This window comes from Mesoplodon bidens, assembly GCF_964165515.1.
Source record: "Mesoplodon bidens genome assembly, chromosome: 19".
In the NCBI taxonomy this organism is placed as follows: Eukaryota; Metazoa; Chordata; class Mammalia; order Artiodactyla; family Ziphiidae; genus Mesoplodon; species Mesoplodon bidens.
Window position 1 is genome coordinate 50,545,634 of NC_138179.1, and position 20,411 is coordinate 50,566,044.

General features: G+C 54.6%; 2 protein-coding genes and 1 long non-coding RNA gene across 3 annotated transcripts; 2 read left to right on the forward strand and 1 right to left on the reverse strand.

Annotated features, from left to right (window-relative positions):
• Positions 1 to 2,643: 2,643 nt before the first annotated feature.
• On the reverse strand, positions 2,644 to 4,567 carry ARL4D (ARF like GTPase 4D). The gene is made up of 2 exons (XM_081219170.1): positions 4,493 to 4,567; positions 2,644 to 3,934 (listed from the first exon to the last, which is right to left on the reverse strand). Exon 2 carries the CDS (start codon positions 3,837 to 3,839, stop codon positions 3,237 to 3,239), a length of 603 nt encoding a protein of 200 aa, XP_081075296.1. The 5' UTR covers positions 3,840 to 3,934; positions 4,493 to 4,567; the 3' UTR covers positions 2,644 to 3,236.
• A 4,728-nt stretch (positions 4,568 to 9,295) lies between these two features.
• LOC308606858 lies at positions 9,296 to 12,406 on the forward strand. Its single transcript, XR_014013911.1, has 2 exons — positions 9,296 to 9,457; positions 10,569 to 12,406. It is a non-coding gene; the product is annotated as an uncharacterized lncRNA (long non-coding RNA).
• A 133-nt stretch (positions 12,407 to 12,539) lies between these two features.
• On the forward strand, positions 12,540 to 19,680 carry LOC308606857 (transmembrane protein 106A-like). The gene is given in 8 exon segments (XM_081218285.1): positions 12,540 to 14,073; positions 14,611 to 14,674; positions 15,871 to 16,024; positions 16,538 to 16,575; positions 16,577 to 16,676; positions 16,768 to 16,811; positions 17,333 to 17,386; positions 17,973 to 19,680. Coding segments are annotated over 8 exon segments (783 nt in total). The 5' UTR covers positions 12,540 to 13,865; the 3' UTR covers positions 18,094 to 19,680.
• The last annotated feature ends 731 nt before the right edge of the window (positions 19,681 to 20,411 follow it).

Below are 20,411 nucleotides of genomic sequence, written 5' to 3' on the forward strand. Positions count from 1 at the left end.
TGAGGCCAGAGCTCTGCTGGGCTTTGAAGATAAAGCCCCTGTGCGTCTCAGGAAGGGGAGTGGGGGGAGTGGAAAGCTGGTCCCTAATCTAATCACGGCAGGGAGGGAGGGAAGGAGGGGCAGGTCAGAGCTCTGAGGTCCTGGACTTGCTCCCTGTCTCCAACGTCCTGGTTGTCTGCCCAAGGGAGTCCAAAGAGCTGGCCTGGGAGGAAGGATCTGGACGCACCACTAAGTAGCTGTTTACTCGGGCAAGTCGCTACCCGCTTAGGGACGTCTTTCCTCCCTTTTTGCTACTTTTTCTCTTCCTTGAGCACATGCAGCATGGGAGAACTGGAGGGGGTGTGGGAAGGTGAGGGACCACTGCCATCTTTACCCTCATGAGGGCTTTGGGGAAGCACAGGGCACCCAGGAAAAGTGCACTCCATCTGGATTTTACCATCCAACCTGTGCAGGAAGAAGAGGTGGCTGGGGCGGGGAGGGGTGGGGGCGGTGGCTGAGGGGTGTGACTGGGGGGGGTACCACTCAGAAGGGAGCCCCAACTCTGGGACCACTGGTTTCCTTCAACTTCACCTCACAGGCAACTAGCCCCTGCCCCCACTCTTAGCCCCTAGACACCCTCGGCCCTTAAGGAGCCTCTTCCTCAACACCCATCTCAGGGTCTCAAAGAAATTCTCCTAAAGAAAGAAGCTGAGACAAAGAAACTACAACCTACCTGCAATCCTGATCCCACCCCTATCCCAAGCAACTGGCCCAGAGTTCAACGCGCCGAACCCCTGAGGTGGTCCCCTCCCTCCCAGCCCTCCATCCCTTTGATGGACTAAGGCAGGAGGATTATTACAAAGCTCCGGACACTTACCCAGCCAGAATGTAGCTTTCTAATCAGAATGCCCCCGTGCTCCCCTCTCCCCACAACACTTCAGAGCAACTGGCTTCTCCATCTCACTTGTCGCCAGCACCCCCCTTCCTCCACCCCCCAGGGGGTCAGGGCACGAGCCAGGACATTCACAGGTCTCCTGTGGACCATGGCCCCCACCCAGGGCTGGAGAGGGGTTTGGGGGAGAAGAGGGGAGCAGAAGGCAGTTCTAATAAGATAGGGAGGGAGGCTGATTGGCAGAACAATAGAGCTGGCACCATGGATGCCTCTCTGCTAGGGATGGGGGAGCACCTCTGCATGCATAGTCCCCCAAATCCAGAGACCTCAGTCCCCCAGGTGACCGAAAATGGAGAGAACGTGTCCTTGGAGATTTTGAGACAAAAGAGCAAAACTGGGGTGGAATGGGGAAGAAAGATCTCCCAGCAAGACCTAGGATCCTTCCCGCCAGGTCCTCCTCAGCCTATTCCTGGGCTGCAGAAGAGGACTCTACCCTGAGGACTGGGAGAGATGAGTCACAGGTGTGGGTAGAGGGCAGCCAGGTAGCATGCGTCCCCAGCAGAACCAGCCCGGCAGCTGTGTCGAGCAGGCCCCAGCACTGACGCAGACTTGGGCACCCTTCCGGATGGATGCACATCCACCCCCATCCTGCCAGCCACCTTGAGGGCCGGGAGAAGGGGCGTGCATGGGTGTTAGCCAATCTGACCTGGCCCAGACTCAGCAGACTCAGCTTCTGCCGGCTGGCTAGGAAGAAATGAGTTCCTTAGGAAGGCTCCCCCAGGATGGGTTTGCCAGCACCTCCCGTGCCTCCCCAGGTCCTTTAATCTGATTCTGGAGCAGGGACTCGGAACATGCTCTGGGGATCCCGTGTTTGCACAAAGGGTGGGCATGGAACTGGGGGACTGGAAGGAATTGTGCTTGGTTTTTACTTACGACTCCCACTCAGATTAGGAAGATCTAATTGTCCTCAGACACAGCTGGCCCTCGTGCTGGTGAGGTGGGCGTGGCCCTGAAAGTCTGGGCAGGGGTATTCAGGCTCTCACGACACTAGCATTTTATTCTTACGATCACTGCTAACATTGGTGGTCTACGTGGATATCCAGCCGTCCTCACTCGCACCAGGCTCAAACAGCTACTAGACTTCCCCTCTCTTGGGAATAGCTGGACGACTCGTGGCTTAGTCACAGGTGCCTGGCTGGTTCCATCCAGCCCAGGCCTCCCCAGCACCAGTCACTGGCACTGCTGCCAGTGAGCTGCAGTCAGCAGGACTGAGCACACAGAGGTGGCTTAAGGCCAGGAGGAAATTACTTTCCATTCTCTCCACATCCCCCAAGATGTGTATTGGGGTTGGGAGAGGAAATCAGACTAACCACCTGAGTGCTGCGGACGAGGCAGACCTACCTACATAGACCTAAGAGGTGTCCCCAAGAGCAAGGACCTAGGAGCAGCTCACACCAGCAAAACTTGAAGTTAAATCTGCAAGGACCAGCTGGGATCGGGGGCAAGTCAGAGCCAGAGGAGGAGGGGAGGGGAGGAAAGTGGAAGAAAGAAGGGACCCAAAAACACCTGGCAGAGATCAGGCAATAGCATGGGGTTATTTCAACTCTCTATAATCCCCACCAGCCCATAAACACACAATCTAATTTTTTAGAAAAGTGCTTGCTTTGCAAATTCAGCCAAGATAAGTCCCTCCTCCCCACCCTTGCCTGCCCATATAGAAATCTTGGACTAACCCTGAGGCTAGGTAAGGAGAGGAAAATGCCAGACCAAGGTTAGAGCTACAACATCATCAGTCTTTAATAACTTATAGGCAAATGCTAAAAAATCGTTAATAATAACAATACAGAGGACACACGTGGCTTATAAAAATGGCTGTGAGTCTACAAAGGTGGGGAGGAGTTCTTGGCACTTTCATACAAAGAGAAAAATATAGACTCTTACGACTGGCACCCCTAGAAAAGCAACCTGGGGAGACCCCTCAGTTGGGGGGAGGGGCAAGAGCTAGTTCTCGTTTATTTCAAATGCATCCTCCAAGAAACTCTCCTTCACCCCCAAACACATCTAATCAAAGAGCCAGAGAAGAAAAACAGGAAACAGGGTCGAGGTAGAGTCAGTTTACATTTAAGCCTCCACAGTCCTGCAGCCTTCACTTCTCCAGAAGTGAGGATGAGGGAGAGATGTGAGAAGACATCCCACCTCCCATCGCCCACCCCAGTGCTGCCCCAAAACAGGACCCCCGGTGTGCTCCTTGGTCCTTCATCGAGGTGAACAGGTCCTTGCACCCTGGGGCTAAGTGAGGGGCCACAGGCTGAACCTGGCTGTCCAAGCGTGTAGACCCCTACTGGTGAGGAGGGGCAGCCTCAGGTCACCGTCTCTTCTTGCCTGTCCGGGCAGCCTTCTTTCTCTTGAGGATCATCTCATACAGGCGCTCCAGGCCTGGCTGCAGGCCCAGCCCGTCCACAGCACTGCAGCCCTGCACGTGGGTGAGTGGGGCAGCAGTGAGCTCTCGGACTGCCAGCCTCTTCTCCACCTCGGCTGCGCTCAGTGCCCCAGGCTGATCCTGCTTATTGGCCAGCACCAGGACAGGCACACCCTGGTTGTCCGAGGCCCGGCTTATTCGGTGTAGCTCCACCTTGGCCTCCTCCAGCCGCTCAGCCTCAGCAGCATCCACCACAAACACCAGCCCGTCTGTCCGGCGTGTGTAGGAGCGCCACAGTGGTCGAAGCTTCTCCTGCCCCCCCACATCCCACACTTGGAAGGTGATGCCACGGGACCCCCCCAGGGGCACCCGGATCTTCTCGGTGTTGAAGCCTTTGGTGGGGACACTCTGGACAAACTCTTTGAACTTGAGGCGGTAAAGAAGGGAGGTCTTTCCAGCCGAGTCCAGCCCAATGACCACAACGTGCAGGGCCTGGAAGTGAGGCAGGAAGGAGGCGGTGGGCGCCATCTCTGTCAAGTGGTTCCCCATGATGAACTCTGGCTGAGGTGCAGGTCCTGGGGCTCACAGTAGAGGCAGGGAGGAGGCCTTGAAACTGCAGGCTCTGGAGACCACAGCTGGGCTATCTGAACAGGGAAAGGTCATGGGAGAAAAGAGGAGGAGATGTTTAATAATAAACATGAAATTTGCAACTTCTTGATCATTTCCTAAACCAGCTGCTCATTTTTTTAATTCCTTTTTTTTTTCTTAAAGCAGCTGCAGGTATAACAGAGGCTCTCCCCCCTCCCTGGGGGCCCTGACAAGGGCGATGAGACCTAGAGAAACCCCCAGGTCCCGGGACACTGAGGTTGGGGGGCTCGATCGCCGGACAGTTAGCTTCCGCGCTTATGGTGAGGTAGCAGGCATCGCGACCCATTCCCCAGGAGAGAATTCTCGGGGGAACGTGCAGCTGGGGGGCACAGGGCCCAAATTAAGAATCAGGGTGCGGGCGCTGAGACCGGAGAGTGAGGCCCACTCCCACCCGTCTTCCACATCCCTAGGCGGTTGACACAGCCCTCCTTACACAGAGACCCCCTCCCCACTGCCCCGCGACACCCCACTGCCCGCCTTCCTGCGATCGCCGACTCCAGCTCCCCCGGCCCCGCACCCGGATCGCCTCGGCTCGGCCTGAACAGCCCCTTTACCTTCCGACAGCCGCGCTCTCCCCGCTCCCCTCCGGGCCAGCCCCGCTGGGATCCTAGCCGGACTCCAGCCTGCTGGCACTGCGGAGCAGCCCGGGGCACTCTGCCTTAAAACCCGCGTGTGACGTCACGTGGCGCGGGCCAATCAGCGGCCCTGCGGCAGCGAGGCGGGGCGGGGCGGGGCGTGGAGATCAGCGGACTGGAACCCGGGCCACACTGTGATGGACGTCTGATCAATTGGTGACCGTTTTATTTGATCTTTTCTACCATAATCTAATATTTGGAATTAAACTCGGGATAAATCCGGGATGGAAGGTGGGAGGGGCAAAAGGAACACGCGTGGCAGCGTTTGACTAGGGAGGAGAGGTGAAGAGCGTAATACTCTCAATACCCCCACATCCCCCTCACCCAGGCAGAGATATCCACCCCACGTATACGCTCCCTTGGCCGGGTCCACTCGAGAGATGCTGACAAGTCTTCCTCCTTTATCCTTCCTAATTCAATGTTTTAACCTGTGTGAACATGGAACCCCATAAAACAGCCTAAACCCATTACCCCTATTGATCTTCGTAACAGCCAGAGGATGAACGGAAAGAGGGGGAACCAATGAGAGACCAGCTCTAGGTGTTTGGACAGGTACATGTCACTCTAATTTCCAATCAGGAAGAAGAATTAACCAAAGAGTGATAACTGTCGTCCAAAAATATATTGAGGTAAGGCAACGAAGAGGATTTGAAAGCAGGGCAGAATTGCAGGAAACAGTTTTCAAGAGGTAGACTGGGGTGCCTGTGAGGTAGGGACTGGTGTCGTCTGCATTATATAGGTGAAGAAAGCTCTGAAGGGCTCAATGACTTGTCTAAGGTCACATATAGCAGCTAGTAAGTGGCTGAGCAAGGATGTGTCTGAATCCAGTGCCTTGGCCCCTCACCACTTACCTATCCAATCTCTCTCCTCAGGGAGATTCTCAGCAGAAGTCCCCCCGCCCCGTTGTTGGTCAGAGTGCCCGCCAGCAGCAGACCCCCTGAGGGCCTCCCTTGTTCAAATCGATAAAGACAGAATCCTTCACTTCACAGGGTGTTTACTGACCTCATTATTACTGTCTGCTGTGCATGAGCCAAAGAGACTGTGGAGACATAGAGGATGAGCAGACCACGGGGCCTGGCCTCAGATGGCTTCTACTCTATTGAGAGAGACAAGACTGGCCACTGACAGGGAACATTGGGACTTTGCAAATCGTGAGATAAGCACTTATAGGACTTCAGAGGAGGGAGAGAACATGTCAACTAGAAGCTTCTGGAAAGGTTTCCAGAAGTTAATTAGTCCTGCGTAGGATTGGTTAGGAGGTGGACAGGACTGAGTGGCATCTCCCCAGTCATTACAGCCTGATACAGTCTGGGCAGCACTGAAGAGGAGGAGTGTGACCAAAGGGTAACAGTGATTACCTGCAGGGAGGAAGGTAACACTGAAGGTGGGGAGGGGGTTCAAAGGAGAATGAAATGTTAACTCTACTCTCTCCATTTTTACCAGGAAGCTGGATGCTTGCATGTATTATATAATTCAGTGTTAACTTTTTAAAAGGCTGTCTATGAGGGGAATTGTAAAAGGGGGTGGGGGGGAAGCCATTGCCAGACAGGAGGGTCTAGCCCTTCCTGCCCACTAGCTTCCCATCTGTTGAGCACCAGCCTGCCTTGCACCCTCCTCGTCCCCTCCCCGCAACAAAACCAGCCACCTGGTTTTCCCCAGCAATGCAGGGAGCTTCCCCAAATCCCTGAAGAGATCAAAACCTTAGGTAATTAGTTTGTTACACCCCATGTTGGGGGGTGGCAGAATGCAGCAGGAGCTAAGGCACAAGGGTGGAACTGAGTTAGGAGAGGGGAAGTCAGAGCAAGCCAAGAGGTTGGGAACCACTAGCTCACTGAGTGGCCAGTGCATGCTAAGCTGTGGTCAAGGGACTTTGCATACTTTTCCTTCTTCTTTTTTTTTTTTTTTAATTTTTATTTTTGGCTGTGCCTTGCGGCTTGCGAGATCTTAATTCTATGACCAGGGACAGAACCCACGCGCTTGCAGTAAAAGCACAGAGTCCTAACCACTGGGCTGCCAGGAAATTCCCAACACTTTTCCTTTTTTTAATACACAACTCAAACCATGTAGTAAGTATAGTTATTCCAAAAAGAAGACACCAAAGCCAGAAAGGGTAAGTAACATGTCCAAGGTCACCCAGCTAGAAATTGGCCAAACTTGGCTTTGATCACATGCTACAATGGCTGTGAAACCGAAAACACAGAGAAACGGAGAGCACATGGAAACTGAAAACAGACACACATTGTTTTGTGTTTCTTCCACAGTCTTTGAAATTTCTTTAACATTTCTCCTACATCTCCTGGGCCTCACACCCAAGAGGGAAATTGTCACTTGATCACCTGATGAGGGAGATGAAACTGGCAATCTCCCCACCCTTCATCTTTTGCCTTTGCCAGGAAAGGTGTTGATGAACAAATGGGAAGGAGGAGGTGGGGCAAGGTGAGAGAGAAGGAAGGGGCCCAGTTTGTCAGGGCAGCACCAGGCTGTGGGCCTACCCCAATCCAGTCTCCTTTAAATGGGAACCCCGCCTCCACACCCAGCCTGCGGCCCAGGGAGCCTTCCTCCATTAATGACCATTTTGTTTCCTGGCAGCCTCACCTCTGCAGCCCTTTGTCTCCACAAGATGACAGCCCAGGACCTAGTGCATTGGAGGGTTCCCTACAGAGAACATGGGAACATTCTTACTTTGAGCATTCATTTATGGAGTGCCTGCTAGGTTGAAGGCCTGAGTGAAATGGCTTAGGACCTGCCCTTGTGGAGTGGACATTATAATGCGGAGTGGGGAGAGACAGGGAATAGCTAAAGAGGTTAATGTCAGATGGCGATACATGCCATCAAGGCAAATAAAACACGGAAATGTGCTAGAGAGTGACTGGGGAGAGAGCTGCCTTACCTGGGGGAGGGGGATTGCTCATGAAGGCCTTTCCATTGTGATGTTAAAGCCAAGGTTTAAGTGGCAAAGAGTCAAGTAAGCATTCCAAACAGAAGCACAAACTACCTGGGACCTACCTGCTTCCTCCCATTGGCTCCCTGACCTGGGTCAGATTGTAGCTGCTGAATGATTATTCTTCCTCAGAGCTGTCTCCCCACCAGACTAAACGCTGAGCCCAGGAGCTGCTTCTTCTCATCCACAGCTCTGCAGTGCCCAGCACCGTGCCTGCCACACAGTAGGCAATCAGGAAATCTTGCATGATTCATGACTGCATGATGGAATGATTAAATGTACTCAAGGGGGTTCCCTGAGTATGAGAACCAAGCATCCAGCCTTAGCTGGGAGTTTCCTGGTCTGGGTTCCTTGGGGGTTGGCAGAGATGCCTGTAAAACCCTGCAGTTCTAGGCAAGGTCTGGGCAGTACTCAACCCTCAGGCCTTTATTGGGGAAGAGGGATTTCCTGGAGGAGAAAAACAGAGGCCATGGGACAGATGACACTGGAGAGAGAGGACCCCTCAAGGCCTGGTGGGCTGAAACCCTGGGCTGAGAGTCATCATGAGTCCTGTCCTCCCACGTAGACTGGCTTGGAAAAGCCACTTTCCCCCGGGAGCCTCAGTTTCCTCAGCATGTTACTAGGGACTTAGATGATTCCAGGTCCCTTTCCCCAGGACAGCCCATGCTCTAGAGTAGGGGAGGGTACAGGATGGATGGAGCTCACCTAGAAAGCAGCTGAGGACATCCTTGTCTCCACAGCATCCCAACCAAGTACCTGTCTGAGTGCACAAATGAAGGGAGAGGAGTCTGCAGGAGTGGGGATGGGCTGGGGGAGTGGATGCCCAGGAACGGCTTCGGCCTGGGAATCGCAAAGACCCGCATCTCAAATCCCAGCTTTGCTTCCTCAAGAATCAAATGGAGGAAACAGAACCTACTACTTAGAATGAGTGTGAAAAGAAAAAATGTGGGAAAGGGGCCTTTAGGTACCCTTTTCCCATGCCAGGGGCCCTTTCGGAGGCAACTCACCCAAAACAACCCAGGGCCGAGGCAAGGGCTGGAAAGTGGCAGATGCTGCCCTCTGGTGGACGTGTCTGTCACTGCCTGCGTCCGGAAGAAAAGTGGAGGAGTGAAGTTGTACATGGATATCCTAGTACTGCCTCCGCTTACACGAGCCTCTCAGAGCATGTGCCACCTGCCGAGAGCGGAGAAGGAGAGCCCGCATTCCTTCCTGTTCTTATTTCTCCTAAAGCTCGTGAGCAACACTGAGCAGAGGGCTAATGGTGGTGTTTAATAAGAGTGTTCACATCCCAGACCAGGAGGAAGTTCCCTCAGATTCAACCCCTGCTTAGTACCAGAGAAGAAGGCAGGAAGGCCCAGCCCGCTGTGCATCTTTATAACGTTTCCTTAGACACACCTGCCTCTCTGCTCCCAGTCATCTCAGAGCAGTGTCACGGCGGGCTCTTCCCTACATACAGCGTTCAGAAAATCACCTTTCCTTTGGGAGGTGTTTCCTCTGAGATGAGAACTGAGCGTGCAGACTGCCAGTACCTCGGTGTGCTGCTGAGCACATTAGTTTCCAGCTGGGGCCGAAAGCTGGCATGCTAACCAGGGTGATGTGCTTTCTGCAGTGCCCATACCTTGCAGCAAGCAGTAAGAGCTGGGCCCGACCTCAAGCCCAGATTTGTAGCTCGAAAACTGATAGGAAAATAGTCCCACTCAACTTTTACATCTGATTCTTTTCTCAGGGAAATCTCATTTTCTTCCCAGGATTAGAGCCCGGATTATCCGTAGGAAGATAAGGATTCCTAAAGAAACGATTGTTTCTTTAGGGAGACATTTGGCTTTCCCCCCTGCAGGCACCACCATGGGAGCAGCATTGCTGGAGGGCTGGTGAAGGGGGCTTTGTCTGTTGCTGCCTCTGCATACAAGGCCTTGTTTGCCGGACCACCGGTCACTGCACAGGTCAGTGTATGTGTTATTTTCCTGAACGGAAGCCAAGTCACCAGTGAAAACAGTGGCGTCTGCCTGGGTTGGAGAGAGTAGCATGGCATCATAGCAAGCATGAGCTTTAAGTTTAGTCTTTAACACACGACTCTGCCACTTTCCAGCGGTATGACTTGGGCTGAGTTACTTAAGGGAGGAAAGAAAAAAGACCTAACGTTGGTCGCGGACCTACTGTGTGGGGGGTCGCTCTCCCAGGTGCCAGCACCACAAGGTGACTCGGACACCAGTTCCTGCCCAGAGACAGTGGGAAATAAGCAGACGGACATTTATCTGTGAAACTTTTGAAAATTGCAAAGCACTATAGAATTTAAAGAATCTTCCATTCAGTTAAGAAAAAAAAGAGAAATGCTTATTGTGCAGTGTGAGATACTGTGCCAGTGTTCTCAGACCAGTGGAACACCTCAGCCTGGTGTCGGCCCCATGGTGGGGCCAGGGAAGGCGTCCTGGTAGATGACGCCTGAGCTCAGTCCTAAAGGACAAAATGAGTGTGTGCCAGGAGAGAGGGTTAGAGAGGGCACTGTAGACAGAGTAGCCAGTACAGAGACTTGGAAATGTGAACCTGGAGGGTGAATGTGTGCCAAGCAGAGAAAAGACCAATGATGTAGGTGGGATGCTGTGTTAAGTGATTTTGGATTTTATTTTTAAGACCCGTGGGAGGGACTTCCCTGGTGGTCCAGTGGTTAAGGCTCGCGCTGGCCATACTTTCTTCCCGTTTCCCATACTTTCTTCCAATTACCATCTCTTCTCTTGCGTCTTCTTGCCCCATCGCCACAGTCACCTTTAACTTCACAGGGTTTCCAGAGTTCGTTAGCATCTTTTCCTTCATCTCGTTCTAAAGACAGCTCACTAGTCACGTGGTTCAGGGTGCAGACATACCTAATCCAAAGCAGGGCCTTCCCAGTCCTTCTTATCCCCTCAGAAGACCCATCAGTATTGGGTGGACAGGAGTGCCATAGCCTTGCACCTGCTTACCTAGTCTTTTGAGTAAATCTGGAAGATGAGTATGCCTTAACAAGATAAACACAGATGATACAAGAAACGTTGTTCTGCTTTTCTTGACTCTACGCAGCCACTAGCTTCCGAAGGTCAGACAGCAGCCCTGATGTCCCATCTCTTTGAAATGGGCTTCTGTGACAGGCAGCTAAACCTAAGGCTGCTGAAGAAACACAGTTACAACATCCTGCAGGTTGTGACAGAACTCCTCCAGATCAACAACAACGACTGGTACAGCCACCGCTACTGAGGAGTGGCCTCGTATTAAACAACTTTGCCTGCTGCTCAGAGGCGATCTTTATTCTGTTTGGGGGGAGCGGGGTGGAGGCCCTTGCTTGTTTTTTAGTCTGATGAACCTACCTAGAGCCCGTCATTGAACGATCAAGACAATACCTGCCTTGCGGTATTTTTTTGGAGCAAATGAAAGGCCAGAACTTAAATCTTCACGTTAGACCTTAGATGAATCGTAGGAAGAGCATTTTTCAATTGATCTGGATAAAACTCTTCTCCGTGTTAGCGCATTGAAAAGTGCAACTTAAACTTCCTATAGAGGCATTTTTCTTCCTGCTTGTATTGAAGTTGCGTATTTTTCTTTGCTTAATGTGGATGTTTTTAATGAGGGTATCTGTTAATTGTCAGTTTATAAAAGAAATTAACCTTGGAAGTTGTTTTCCAGAATTATTCTCATAATTTTTCTAACCTATCCCAAGCTTCATAGCTGTATGAAGTATTAAAATATGTATGGTATTAAAATAACAGCCAGGGCGCGATGGGAGGTTTGTTCCTCTTCCCTTCTCAGGGAGAAAGTCGTTCCCCTGCAGGTCTTAGTAACCGGCACTGTTGTTTTTCAAAAGAGCCCCAGTGATGCGTTTAAAGAATAGCCACCTTCTGGTCTCCGCGCTTCTGAGAAAGGAGCGGGGAGTGTGCTCATTGACCCAGCAGCGCCTGTTGAGCAGTGTCTGTTGTAGCAATCTTGCATACATTTTATTTTATTTAAGGGAGAAAATTTAGGTAGTGTGAAATATTTTGCTAATGCTACAAAGAAGGAAAGAAACTCTTCTATTAAAGGGAAAAGTCAATTGAACAGTTACCCTTTTTCTTTATGTCGGGAGGGGTGGGGGCAGGTCTTCTTTACAGTAGAGTGGGCGGGAGTGTACAGGAACATGAGAAAAGTGAAAGGCAGGCTCCTGTGTGAATCTCGGTAAAGTTCAGGGGTGGGCAAGTGAGTGGGTGTGAGGCTTAGGAAATCCTGATGGCCTGCTGAATGTTTGCAATCTGTTCAAGAGAACCTAGAATGAGAAAAAAGAGGCGGGTGTTTTACAAGACTTGGATGGGAGCAAACTCACTGAAAAAGTTTTGGTTTAACCGCAGGGTGAGTGAGTGGGAAGGAGCTTGCTTACAGGGGTCCCGGTCCTCACTCTGTTTTACAGAAGGGAGTCTTGGGTACAGCTGGTAAAGAGGTAACAAAAAACACTACAGATTTTAGTCATAAAAATTATTTGCAGAAAAAGAAGAATCTGACCCCCAGCCTGAAGGGGGAAGGATAGTAAAATAGTATTACTTAACCTGGTTTGGTATTGTAATGAATGGTGAGTTAAATTAATCATTGGCCATAATGATGTTTATTTACAGTATAACTCTTGAATGCTGTTAAATAAGCCAGGATTCAGACTGCAAGCCAACCAGCGTGTTTATTATTTAAAACGTTTTTATGGGGGGCCGGGGGGGCGCTTCTGGGTAGAGGCTGAGCGGCAGGGTGTGCGTAATTAATTCGGTTGATTTGGGACGGGATCTGTCTTGACCATGTGAGTTGTACTGTAGGGGTCCAGGAGGGCCCTGGGGTCCGGTCGTCTGTCCCATTGTACTTGTACCCTAACCGCTTAAAGAATGGTGAAATAAACTTTGAAACTCCTACCTGGACTGGCCGGTCCTTTCGTCCGGAACCTCGCGTGGCCTTTGAAGAACCGAGAAGTTTCCTGGCCGCTGTGTCGAGAGAGGCCGGCCCTGGGAGGGAGGGGCGGGTCCGGAGGAGCCGGGGCGGAGCTTCCCAAGGCTTTGAGCCGAAGCTTGGGGCGAAACCCCGGCTCCCGCACTTTCGGTTCTGCTTGGCAGGCGTTTCTGTCGCTGCGGTCGCCCGGGGGTAAGGCGATTCGGGACCCTCCTTCCCTTCTTCCCCTTTGGCGTGCAAGGGCCCAGGCCCCTTCTGTGCCTCCTCCTGGCCCAACACGCAGGTTCCAGGCTCTACTCACGGCCTCCCGGGGTGTCTGGTGGGACTGAAAATCCTCCTTCAGTGAAATCCTAGCCTCTCGGTCCGCTCCGACCCCGCAGCCCGTGGCCGAGCCCCAGAGTAGGGCGTGAAGCCTCTGGGGAGGCCAGGGTCGCTGCTCCCCACCTCCTCCAACGCTGTGCAGTCGGTCCCCGGGACTCTACGGGAAGGGGACTGGTGGCCCCTGCAGCCACCCTACCTTACAGGCCCTCCTCCCCGAAGAGGTACTCCAGAGATCTCTAGCCCTCTTGCAGCTGAGAGGAGCCCAGGATCTCAGACCTGAACCAGGTGAGGCTTCCTTTATTTTAAGCCCCGAAGGTCTGAGTTCGGCTCACCTTGCCCACTCATTTGCCACCGGTCTTTTGGGGAGGATCTGGAGTTAGCTGTGACTCGTCCTGGTGAGGGACTGAGCCTGAAATTGCTACCACCCTCCCCCAGACATGCTCTCCCACCCCAACCCGGAAAGCAGGCGGAAGAGGTTTGTGCTCCCCTCCACAATCATTTTAGGGTTTTTAGCCACACCTGTGGCCAGCCTAGCCTCCTTTTTCTTTTCTTGTCCCGAAGAACCCCTGCCTTCCTATTACGCCAGCACCTGTCCAGGCTCGGGAATGGAAACTCTCCTCCCACACCCAGGCTGGAGACCTCGGGCGTTTCTTTCCCGGGTGCTCTGGAGACACGTTCAGAGTCATCTTGTCGCAGAGGATGGAGGGGCTCTCCTGGCTGCTGCCCCCAAGACCTATCTAACTTCCTTCCCTTGCAGTGAATGACAGCTCAGCAGCTTTTCCAGAACAAAATTAAGCGCTCTGCCTTTCACTTGTGAAAGTCCCTTAAAGTGAAATAACTTCTGCTTTGCTTTTCCCTCCTGTAGGCCGACTGAGCTCTCCTACAATAAAAAAGAAAAGAAAAGAGTTGAAATGCATGGAGATTCCTGATGCAAGAGTCGTGTGTGACTGCTCGCATTTCCACAGCCTCACTTCCTTAGGCTTGAGCTTGCTGAAATTGTGGCGGGGCTCCTTGCCAATCTCAAGAGCCTAAAGCCAGAGGGACCCCCAGTCAGTGCTAACTGAACGTTGTTCTTCTCTCATCAGTGAACCATACCCCTGAGCAATGGGTGAGCCATTCTCCCAGCTGGGCTCCCGGGAGGATGAGAACAAGTCGATCCTGCCCTCCGCCCCAGCCTTTGGCAGCAAGGCTGCCAGCTACTCCAGCACCACCAGCAGCAAGGCTTTTTGTTCCTGTGTGCCTCGTGAAAGGGCTGCCGGTGTCAGCTTTGTGACTTGTCCCACCTGCCAGGGCAGTGGGGAGATCCCTCGAGGTGAGTGGCCCCAGGCTCTGGAAGTCGCCTGGGATCCGGGAACAGCTCTCTGCAGCCAGCTGGCCAGTGCCAGGCCCCTCTGAGTCTCCTTGGATGGGGTTGGGTCTCCCAGCTCCTAGTCCCCGAGTTTCAAGGCCAGCCAGGGAGACGCTAACCCTCCCCCGGGCTCGCTGCAGAGACCCCCTCCTGCCCTGGTTGTACCTCCCAAACCCAGGGGATTCCCAGCCTCTCTGCTCTCTTAGCAGCACTGCCTTAGGATTCAGGAAGTTACAGTGACGTCTCCAAAGAAATCGGGCTTCCCTGATTGGTGGTGACGTGCAGGAATTCCTCACACCTGTTAATGAACATCTCGCGCCTCCATTCTAGAGATGGCCAAGCTGAGCAGCCAACAGCCCGGTATCCCCAGTCCTGCTCTGAGGCAGAGGTGGCATGCTTCTGACAGTGCTCTGTGGGATGGAGGGCTGCTTCTGGCAGGCTGGCACAGGAAACGTTTGTCATGGACACTTCTTGGCCCTCCCTCTCACCCTCTTTCTACAGAAGTGGAGAAGCAGCTGGTGGCCCTCATCCCCTATGGGGACCAGAGGCTGAAGCCCAGGCACACGTAAGCCCCTCTTCCTATCCCAGCTCTGTAGGCATTGCCCCTGCGGGCTCTTCCTCTTTGTCTCCCCCAGTCCCCCTTCCCCCCCACCCCAGTTCTTCTCCATTGGTCCTCCCCCAGAAAGCCTGAGCCTCGCTGGCCTCAGACGTTGGCATTAGCTCCCTGTCTCCAAGGATTGTCCTAGTGTAAGAAGCTCGGGGCACAGCAGATGCCACCTGAGGCCTCTTGGTGTCCTGAGCATCACTGCTTCCAAGAAGCGTGGCTCCCTTTTGAGGACAGAGAGGACCTCTTGACTCTGCAAGGCCTTCCAGGAGGGAGGGAGTGGCTGTGGTTGCAGCTGGTTTGGGGAAGTGATTTCTCCTGAGAACTTCCTTTGCTACGGCAGCTCAGACCTGCTTGTTCTTTTCCCCCGTAGAGACGGGAAACCAGCTGCTCTGTGTTCTGGGACACTTGAGAACCTCAGAGGAGGCAGCCCTGAGTGTCACTGGGGGGCCCACGACCCTGTTTGTCATCTGGGTCCTTTGACATAGATCCCTGCAACCTCCTCCCCGGGTCCTCAGCTTCCGTGGGGGAGCCACCACCCAGCCTGCCCCCACCAGTGCACCAGAAGCCGAATCTGGCAGGGCCCCTTAGGAAATGCTAACGAGGTGCTCTCTCTTTAATGCATATCTCGATTTTGAATTAGATGGACAGATGATGTCTTGTTCTGAATATGAATATTAAAGTTCAGAACTGTCAGAATTCACGTGGGCTTACTTCTTCCAGTGAGAATAGCTAGCGTTGGTCGAGCCTTTGGCTATGTGCCCGGGCCAGGGATTGGTGCCTTGTCATGCATTAGCCCCTAACAGATTGTATGAGGTGGGTACAATTATCCCCATTTTATAGACAAGGAAACTGAGGCTTCGGGCGGTTGAGCGGGTTGTTCAGAGTTGCTGGGCCAGTGGGTACACAGAGCTGGGAATGGAAGCCGGGCTGCCAGCCTCTCAATCCGGTGCTCCTACCCACTCTGGGCCACATCTGGGCCTAGGTCGGCCCTCCGCATCTGGGGAGCTAAGTGTACAGTTGTGTGTGTGTGGGGGGGGGGCGGCTCGGAGGAGAGCCTTATATAGAGAGAGAAGAGTGTCTGAACGCCCCCGGCCCGGGCCGCCTTGGTGTCCAGACTTCTCCACTCCTCTGCCCCGGGTCCTGTTTTCCCACAGGAAGCTCTCCGTGTTCCTGGCAGTGTTCATCTGCCTGGTGACCTCATCCCTCATCGTCTTTTTCCTGTTTCCCCGGACTATCGCCGTGCGGCCTGTAGGCCTCAACTCCTCCATGGTGACTGTTGGCGAGGCCGCTATCCACCTCAATATAACGGTGGGTGGGTGCCTGTGCCCCTGGTCTCCGACCCCACCTTCCTGGCAGCACTCCTCTGTAGCCCTTGTCCAGTGTCCTCACCCTGGGCATCGGTAGCCAGGGATCTTATGGCACCCAGAGGATGTCAGAGGGCTGGGGAGAAGCAGGAGCAGCCATGAGCCCCCTAACAGACTGTGCAGGATTGGACCTGTGAGGGGTTAGAACTGACGCCAGAGCCATAAGTCACCGGGTGCAGTCGGGGTGGTGTGCCTGAGACTCCCTGGGTGGGCAGGACTGAACGGGGAGAGGCTTGCAGGGTGAGACCGGATTTTGAGCCCGCTTAACGTCTTAGTTAAAGGGGACCCCTGGCCATTAAGAGCCCCTCCGATGGGCTCCTGGCACGGGGGCCTCGGCCGCTGCGGCCCACGTTGGGGGTGGGGCTCGGTCAGGCTGCGGGGTTTTGAAACCGTTGGACTTCTTCTTGCCAGGGCTGGCGCCACCCTAACCCCTTCCTTCCCCTGTCCTCCTCCCCAGAGTATCTTGAGCGTCTCCAGTAACAACTACTACCCCATCTGTGACCCAGCTGACCAGTGAGGTGCTGCACCTGTCCCTCGTGGTGGGGCAGGTCTCCGACAGCCTCCTCCTCCACGTCGGCCCTTTGGCCAGTGAGCAGGTGACTCCCTCTTGCTGGCCAGACCTGCCCACGGGTGTGTGGACGCGGGTGGCTGGAGTTGGGGCTGACCCTGTACCTGTTTGGTCGACAGATGTTTCATACAGTAGCCAACAGGATATGGGATGAAAACACATAGTGAGTAGCCCTTGATCCCTTCTCCCTGAGCCTCTTTCCTGGTTGGAAACCCAGTTTGAATTCCCACCAGACGTTCGGATTGCTCAGCAAACCCTGCAGTCAGCGTGTGGCCTGCACTCTTGTGGCCAAGACTGCAATGTACAGGCATTCAGGGTCCCCAGCCTCTGCCTGTTTGGACCTGGACTGGAATGAAAACCAGGCTAGAATCTGGTTCCTACTTACGATATATGACCTTTGGGCTCTTCAGCCTGACTCACTGTTTTCTACTGAGGAAGAGGCCAGCCCGTGCCTGGGCCAAACCAGTGGGGGTTGGAGGAGTGATATTGCAGCAGGGGCGACATGCTCACCTTGGGCAGAGGGAGGGGGAAGGGGTGGGGGTGGCACGTGGGGCCCCTGATGGAAAGGAGGCGAGGGGGGCTGGGCCGGCAGGTCTCCTCCGAGCTGTCTGACGGGCTGCTCAGTGTGTGAGACGTGGGCCCGGGTTCTCTCTCTCTCTCTCTCTCTCTCTCTGTCTCCCTCAGCAAGATCTGTACCTGGCTGAAAATCAAAGTCCACCACGTGCTTCTGCACATCCAGTAAGTAGGGCTTGGAGCCCTGGTACCCTCTCCCACTTCTACCCCCCACCCCGTGGGAGGAGAGTCATCGCAGCGAATCCGTGAGTCTGTGTCGGCTCTTGTCAGTAGCAGGTCCAGCCCCTCCCCTAAGGCCCACCTTGCTTATGAGCCACTGACAGTGACAGCCACAGATCTGCCCGGAACCCTGGGAGGGGGGCAGCTGTCCCACGTGCCTCGGCAGAGTGGGGAGCAGAAGGAAGGGCCGGGTTTGGTCTGAGGAAGCCAGCCCTCCCCAGAGAGCGGAGCAGGGCCAGGGCTTTCCTCTTCTTCCCAGACCCCTGTGGTGTGGAGGAGTAAAGACGGTGAAGCGCAGACCTGGGGGCGGGCGCTCTCCAGCCGCCGTCTTACTCCTTTCCTCTGCCGCCACCAGGTCTCTCCCCTCGCCTCCCTACTTCCTTCCCTCACTCCTACCCCAACTGCAGATCCTTAGATCGGTGGAAGTGGAAGCTGGGAGGGGTCAAGGCTCAAGTTCTGTAATCTTCAGAATAAAACGGGTGTGTTTTTTGGGGTGGAAAAAAAAAAGAATAAAGCCCTGTTTCCTCTCCAGGGGCACCCTGACCTGTTCCTACCTGAGCCATTCAGAGCAGCTGGTCTTCCAGAGCTACGAATATGTGGACTGCCGGGGAAACGCATCCAAGCCCCACTTGGTGGTCCCTCGCCCGCCGTGACCTGTCTGCTGTCGTCGAGCTCCGGGCACCTGCCGGCCTGGTCTGTATCTCCCACCACTCCATGGCACCCAGTAGGACGAGAGTGACTTTGCCAGAGGAAAAGCCCTGCTTTATCATACCCTCCCCCTGTTCACCCCCAGCAGAGGAAGCTTTCTGTGGACGTTAACTTCATACACGCACGTGCACGCACACACGCGCGCACACACACTCACCCCCTCACCCCCTCTCTGATTTCCACAGGAACGGAAGCTTGGTTCTTCTAGAGGCCAGCACCACATATTTCCCTTGGTCTGTCTTGAGGAAAGTCTGACCTGACATTTCCTCAGAGCCGCCTCAGCGGCATGGAGTGTCACCCACACTGTCTTTGCTGAGCAGCTTGGTTGCCCAGCTCGTCCAGGGAAGACCTTGGTCCTGCCTGAAGGTGGAGAAAGCTTTCATTTTGTCTGGCTTTTAATACATGGATCCTTTCCAAGTTCTCCACCTGGTAATGAGAAAGTGACTTGGGGGACAGCCAGTGTTGTCCCCAGGGCCTTTTAGGGAACCGCAGGTGCTCTCCTATGCCGCCCTGCTTTGGTCGTGTGACAGGGTGATGGTGATGGCCTGCTTCTCGCCTGGTAACTTGCGCCCCCACCCCACCCATCTGACAGCAAGATTGGCCAAGGCCCTTTGATCTGCGTGCGGCCTTCCTGGTTAAAGACTGTCTGGGTCCCCAGGAAGTTGGAGCTGTTCTGCAGCCGAAGCTTCTCCTCTCCCGAAAACAGTTTTATCGTTCTCTTCGGAGCAGGAACCAAAGTAGGAGGGGAGGGGAGGGAGGCACCGGGCACCCCCTGGGCCTGCACAGGAAAAGCAGAGACAAAGCCAGAGTCATTTTAAAAGGTTTTTATTGAAGGAGGCCACACGCCTGAGCCCACGTGAGGGGACACAGGCAGGTCAAACGGTGGGTGCAGCTGCTCTCCCGCTGAAAGCCTGCAGAGGTGAGGCCGAACCGCTGGGTTCCGCTGCACCCCCAGCCTAGTCCCAGGGCGCCCTCTGCTCCCAGAGGCCTCTCCTCTCCTTTGGGCACTGACGGTATGGAGCCGCCTATCAGTGGGGACCGGTCTCGGCCGTCCCCTCTTTGCTGTCACTCAGATGACGAGAAGCCCCCGGCAGCCCCCAGGTTCTTGAGCCGAGCGGGAATTGCGTTAGCTCACCAAGGGCGGTTACGGGGTTTCCATCACTCAGGCAGGCAGAGAGGTGAGCCTGAGTGGCAGGGAAAGCCGAGTTTGCAGCAGGAAGGGCGGAGAAGGGGACGTGGGGCCAGAACCTGGTGGGGAGCCGGCCGGGGGGGGATGAGGGGAAGGAAGGAGTTCGTGCTGTCCACGCGCTGGCACGCCTGGGTGACTGGCGTCGAGGTGGTGCTGGTGAGAGCACGGAAGTCCACGAGGGCCAGGCTGGAGCTCACGCTGGGTGGAGTTCGCCAAATGTAAAGGATTTATATTGGGGTCAATCAGCTGTGCTTAACAATGTTTAAGAAAGGAAAATAAAAGGCTCCTGTGAATGGGAAGGGAGCTGTTGGACGCTCCCCATCTCACAGCCTGTTTCTTCATATCCAAGTGGGCATCAAGGTCCCTTCCCCAGTCCCTGAGCCCCTCGGGCGCACGCCCGGCCTCTCTGCCTTCTGGGAGACCGCTCCCGGGGGCTCGCTCGCTCCCTTCCCCTCGTCACGTATCTCTGAGTCCCTCCGACTTCGATGCTCCTGTTCTGTGCGCCCCCGCTCCTCCGCTTCCCGCAACCGCTTCTCTCAGGAAACACTGCACTGAGAGGCTCCTTCAGTCTCACCCAGAGGCGACGCTGCAATGAAAGGCCCCAGGCATCCCCCTCACCAGTCAAGAGTGGAAGAGGGAGCAGGGCTGGGGGACCCCAGGTGTCAGTTTCAGGAAGTGGTGAGGGGGATGCCTGGGGCCTCCAGAGCCTCTGGGTTGTCTCTGCGACATGGAAAGGCTGAGACCCAGGGAGGAAGAGGCCTGTGGATTTGGTGGGGGCAAGTCCCCCTCTTCCCCAGGTCAGGTGTCCTGTGCCTGAGGCTACAGTCCTCCTTTCCTCTGAGTTCTTTCCATCCCTTCCAACCGTCCTCCGTTCAACAGCGGAGTGCCCACAGTGGACCAGGCATGACACCGGACTCGGGGGAGGCCCCTGCGTGCCACTCCTTCCTGATGCTGCCCCAGGTCCCGGGTCTGCTCTGGTGTGATGCAACCCACGCTTCCCCAGGTGCATCTCAATAACCATCGGCCGGGAGGAAGGGCTGGTGGCTCCGGTGAGAGTCGTAAACCTGAGCCCCC

Bases quoted from the DNA above. Each gene is read 5' to 3' on its own strand.
- ARL4D (XM_081219170.1), bottom strand. From the start codon at position 3,839: ATGGGGAACCACTTGACAGAGATGGCGCCCACCGCCTCCTTCCTGCCT.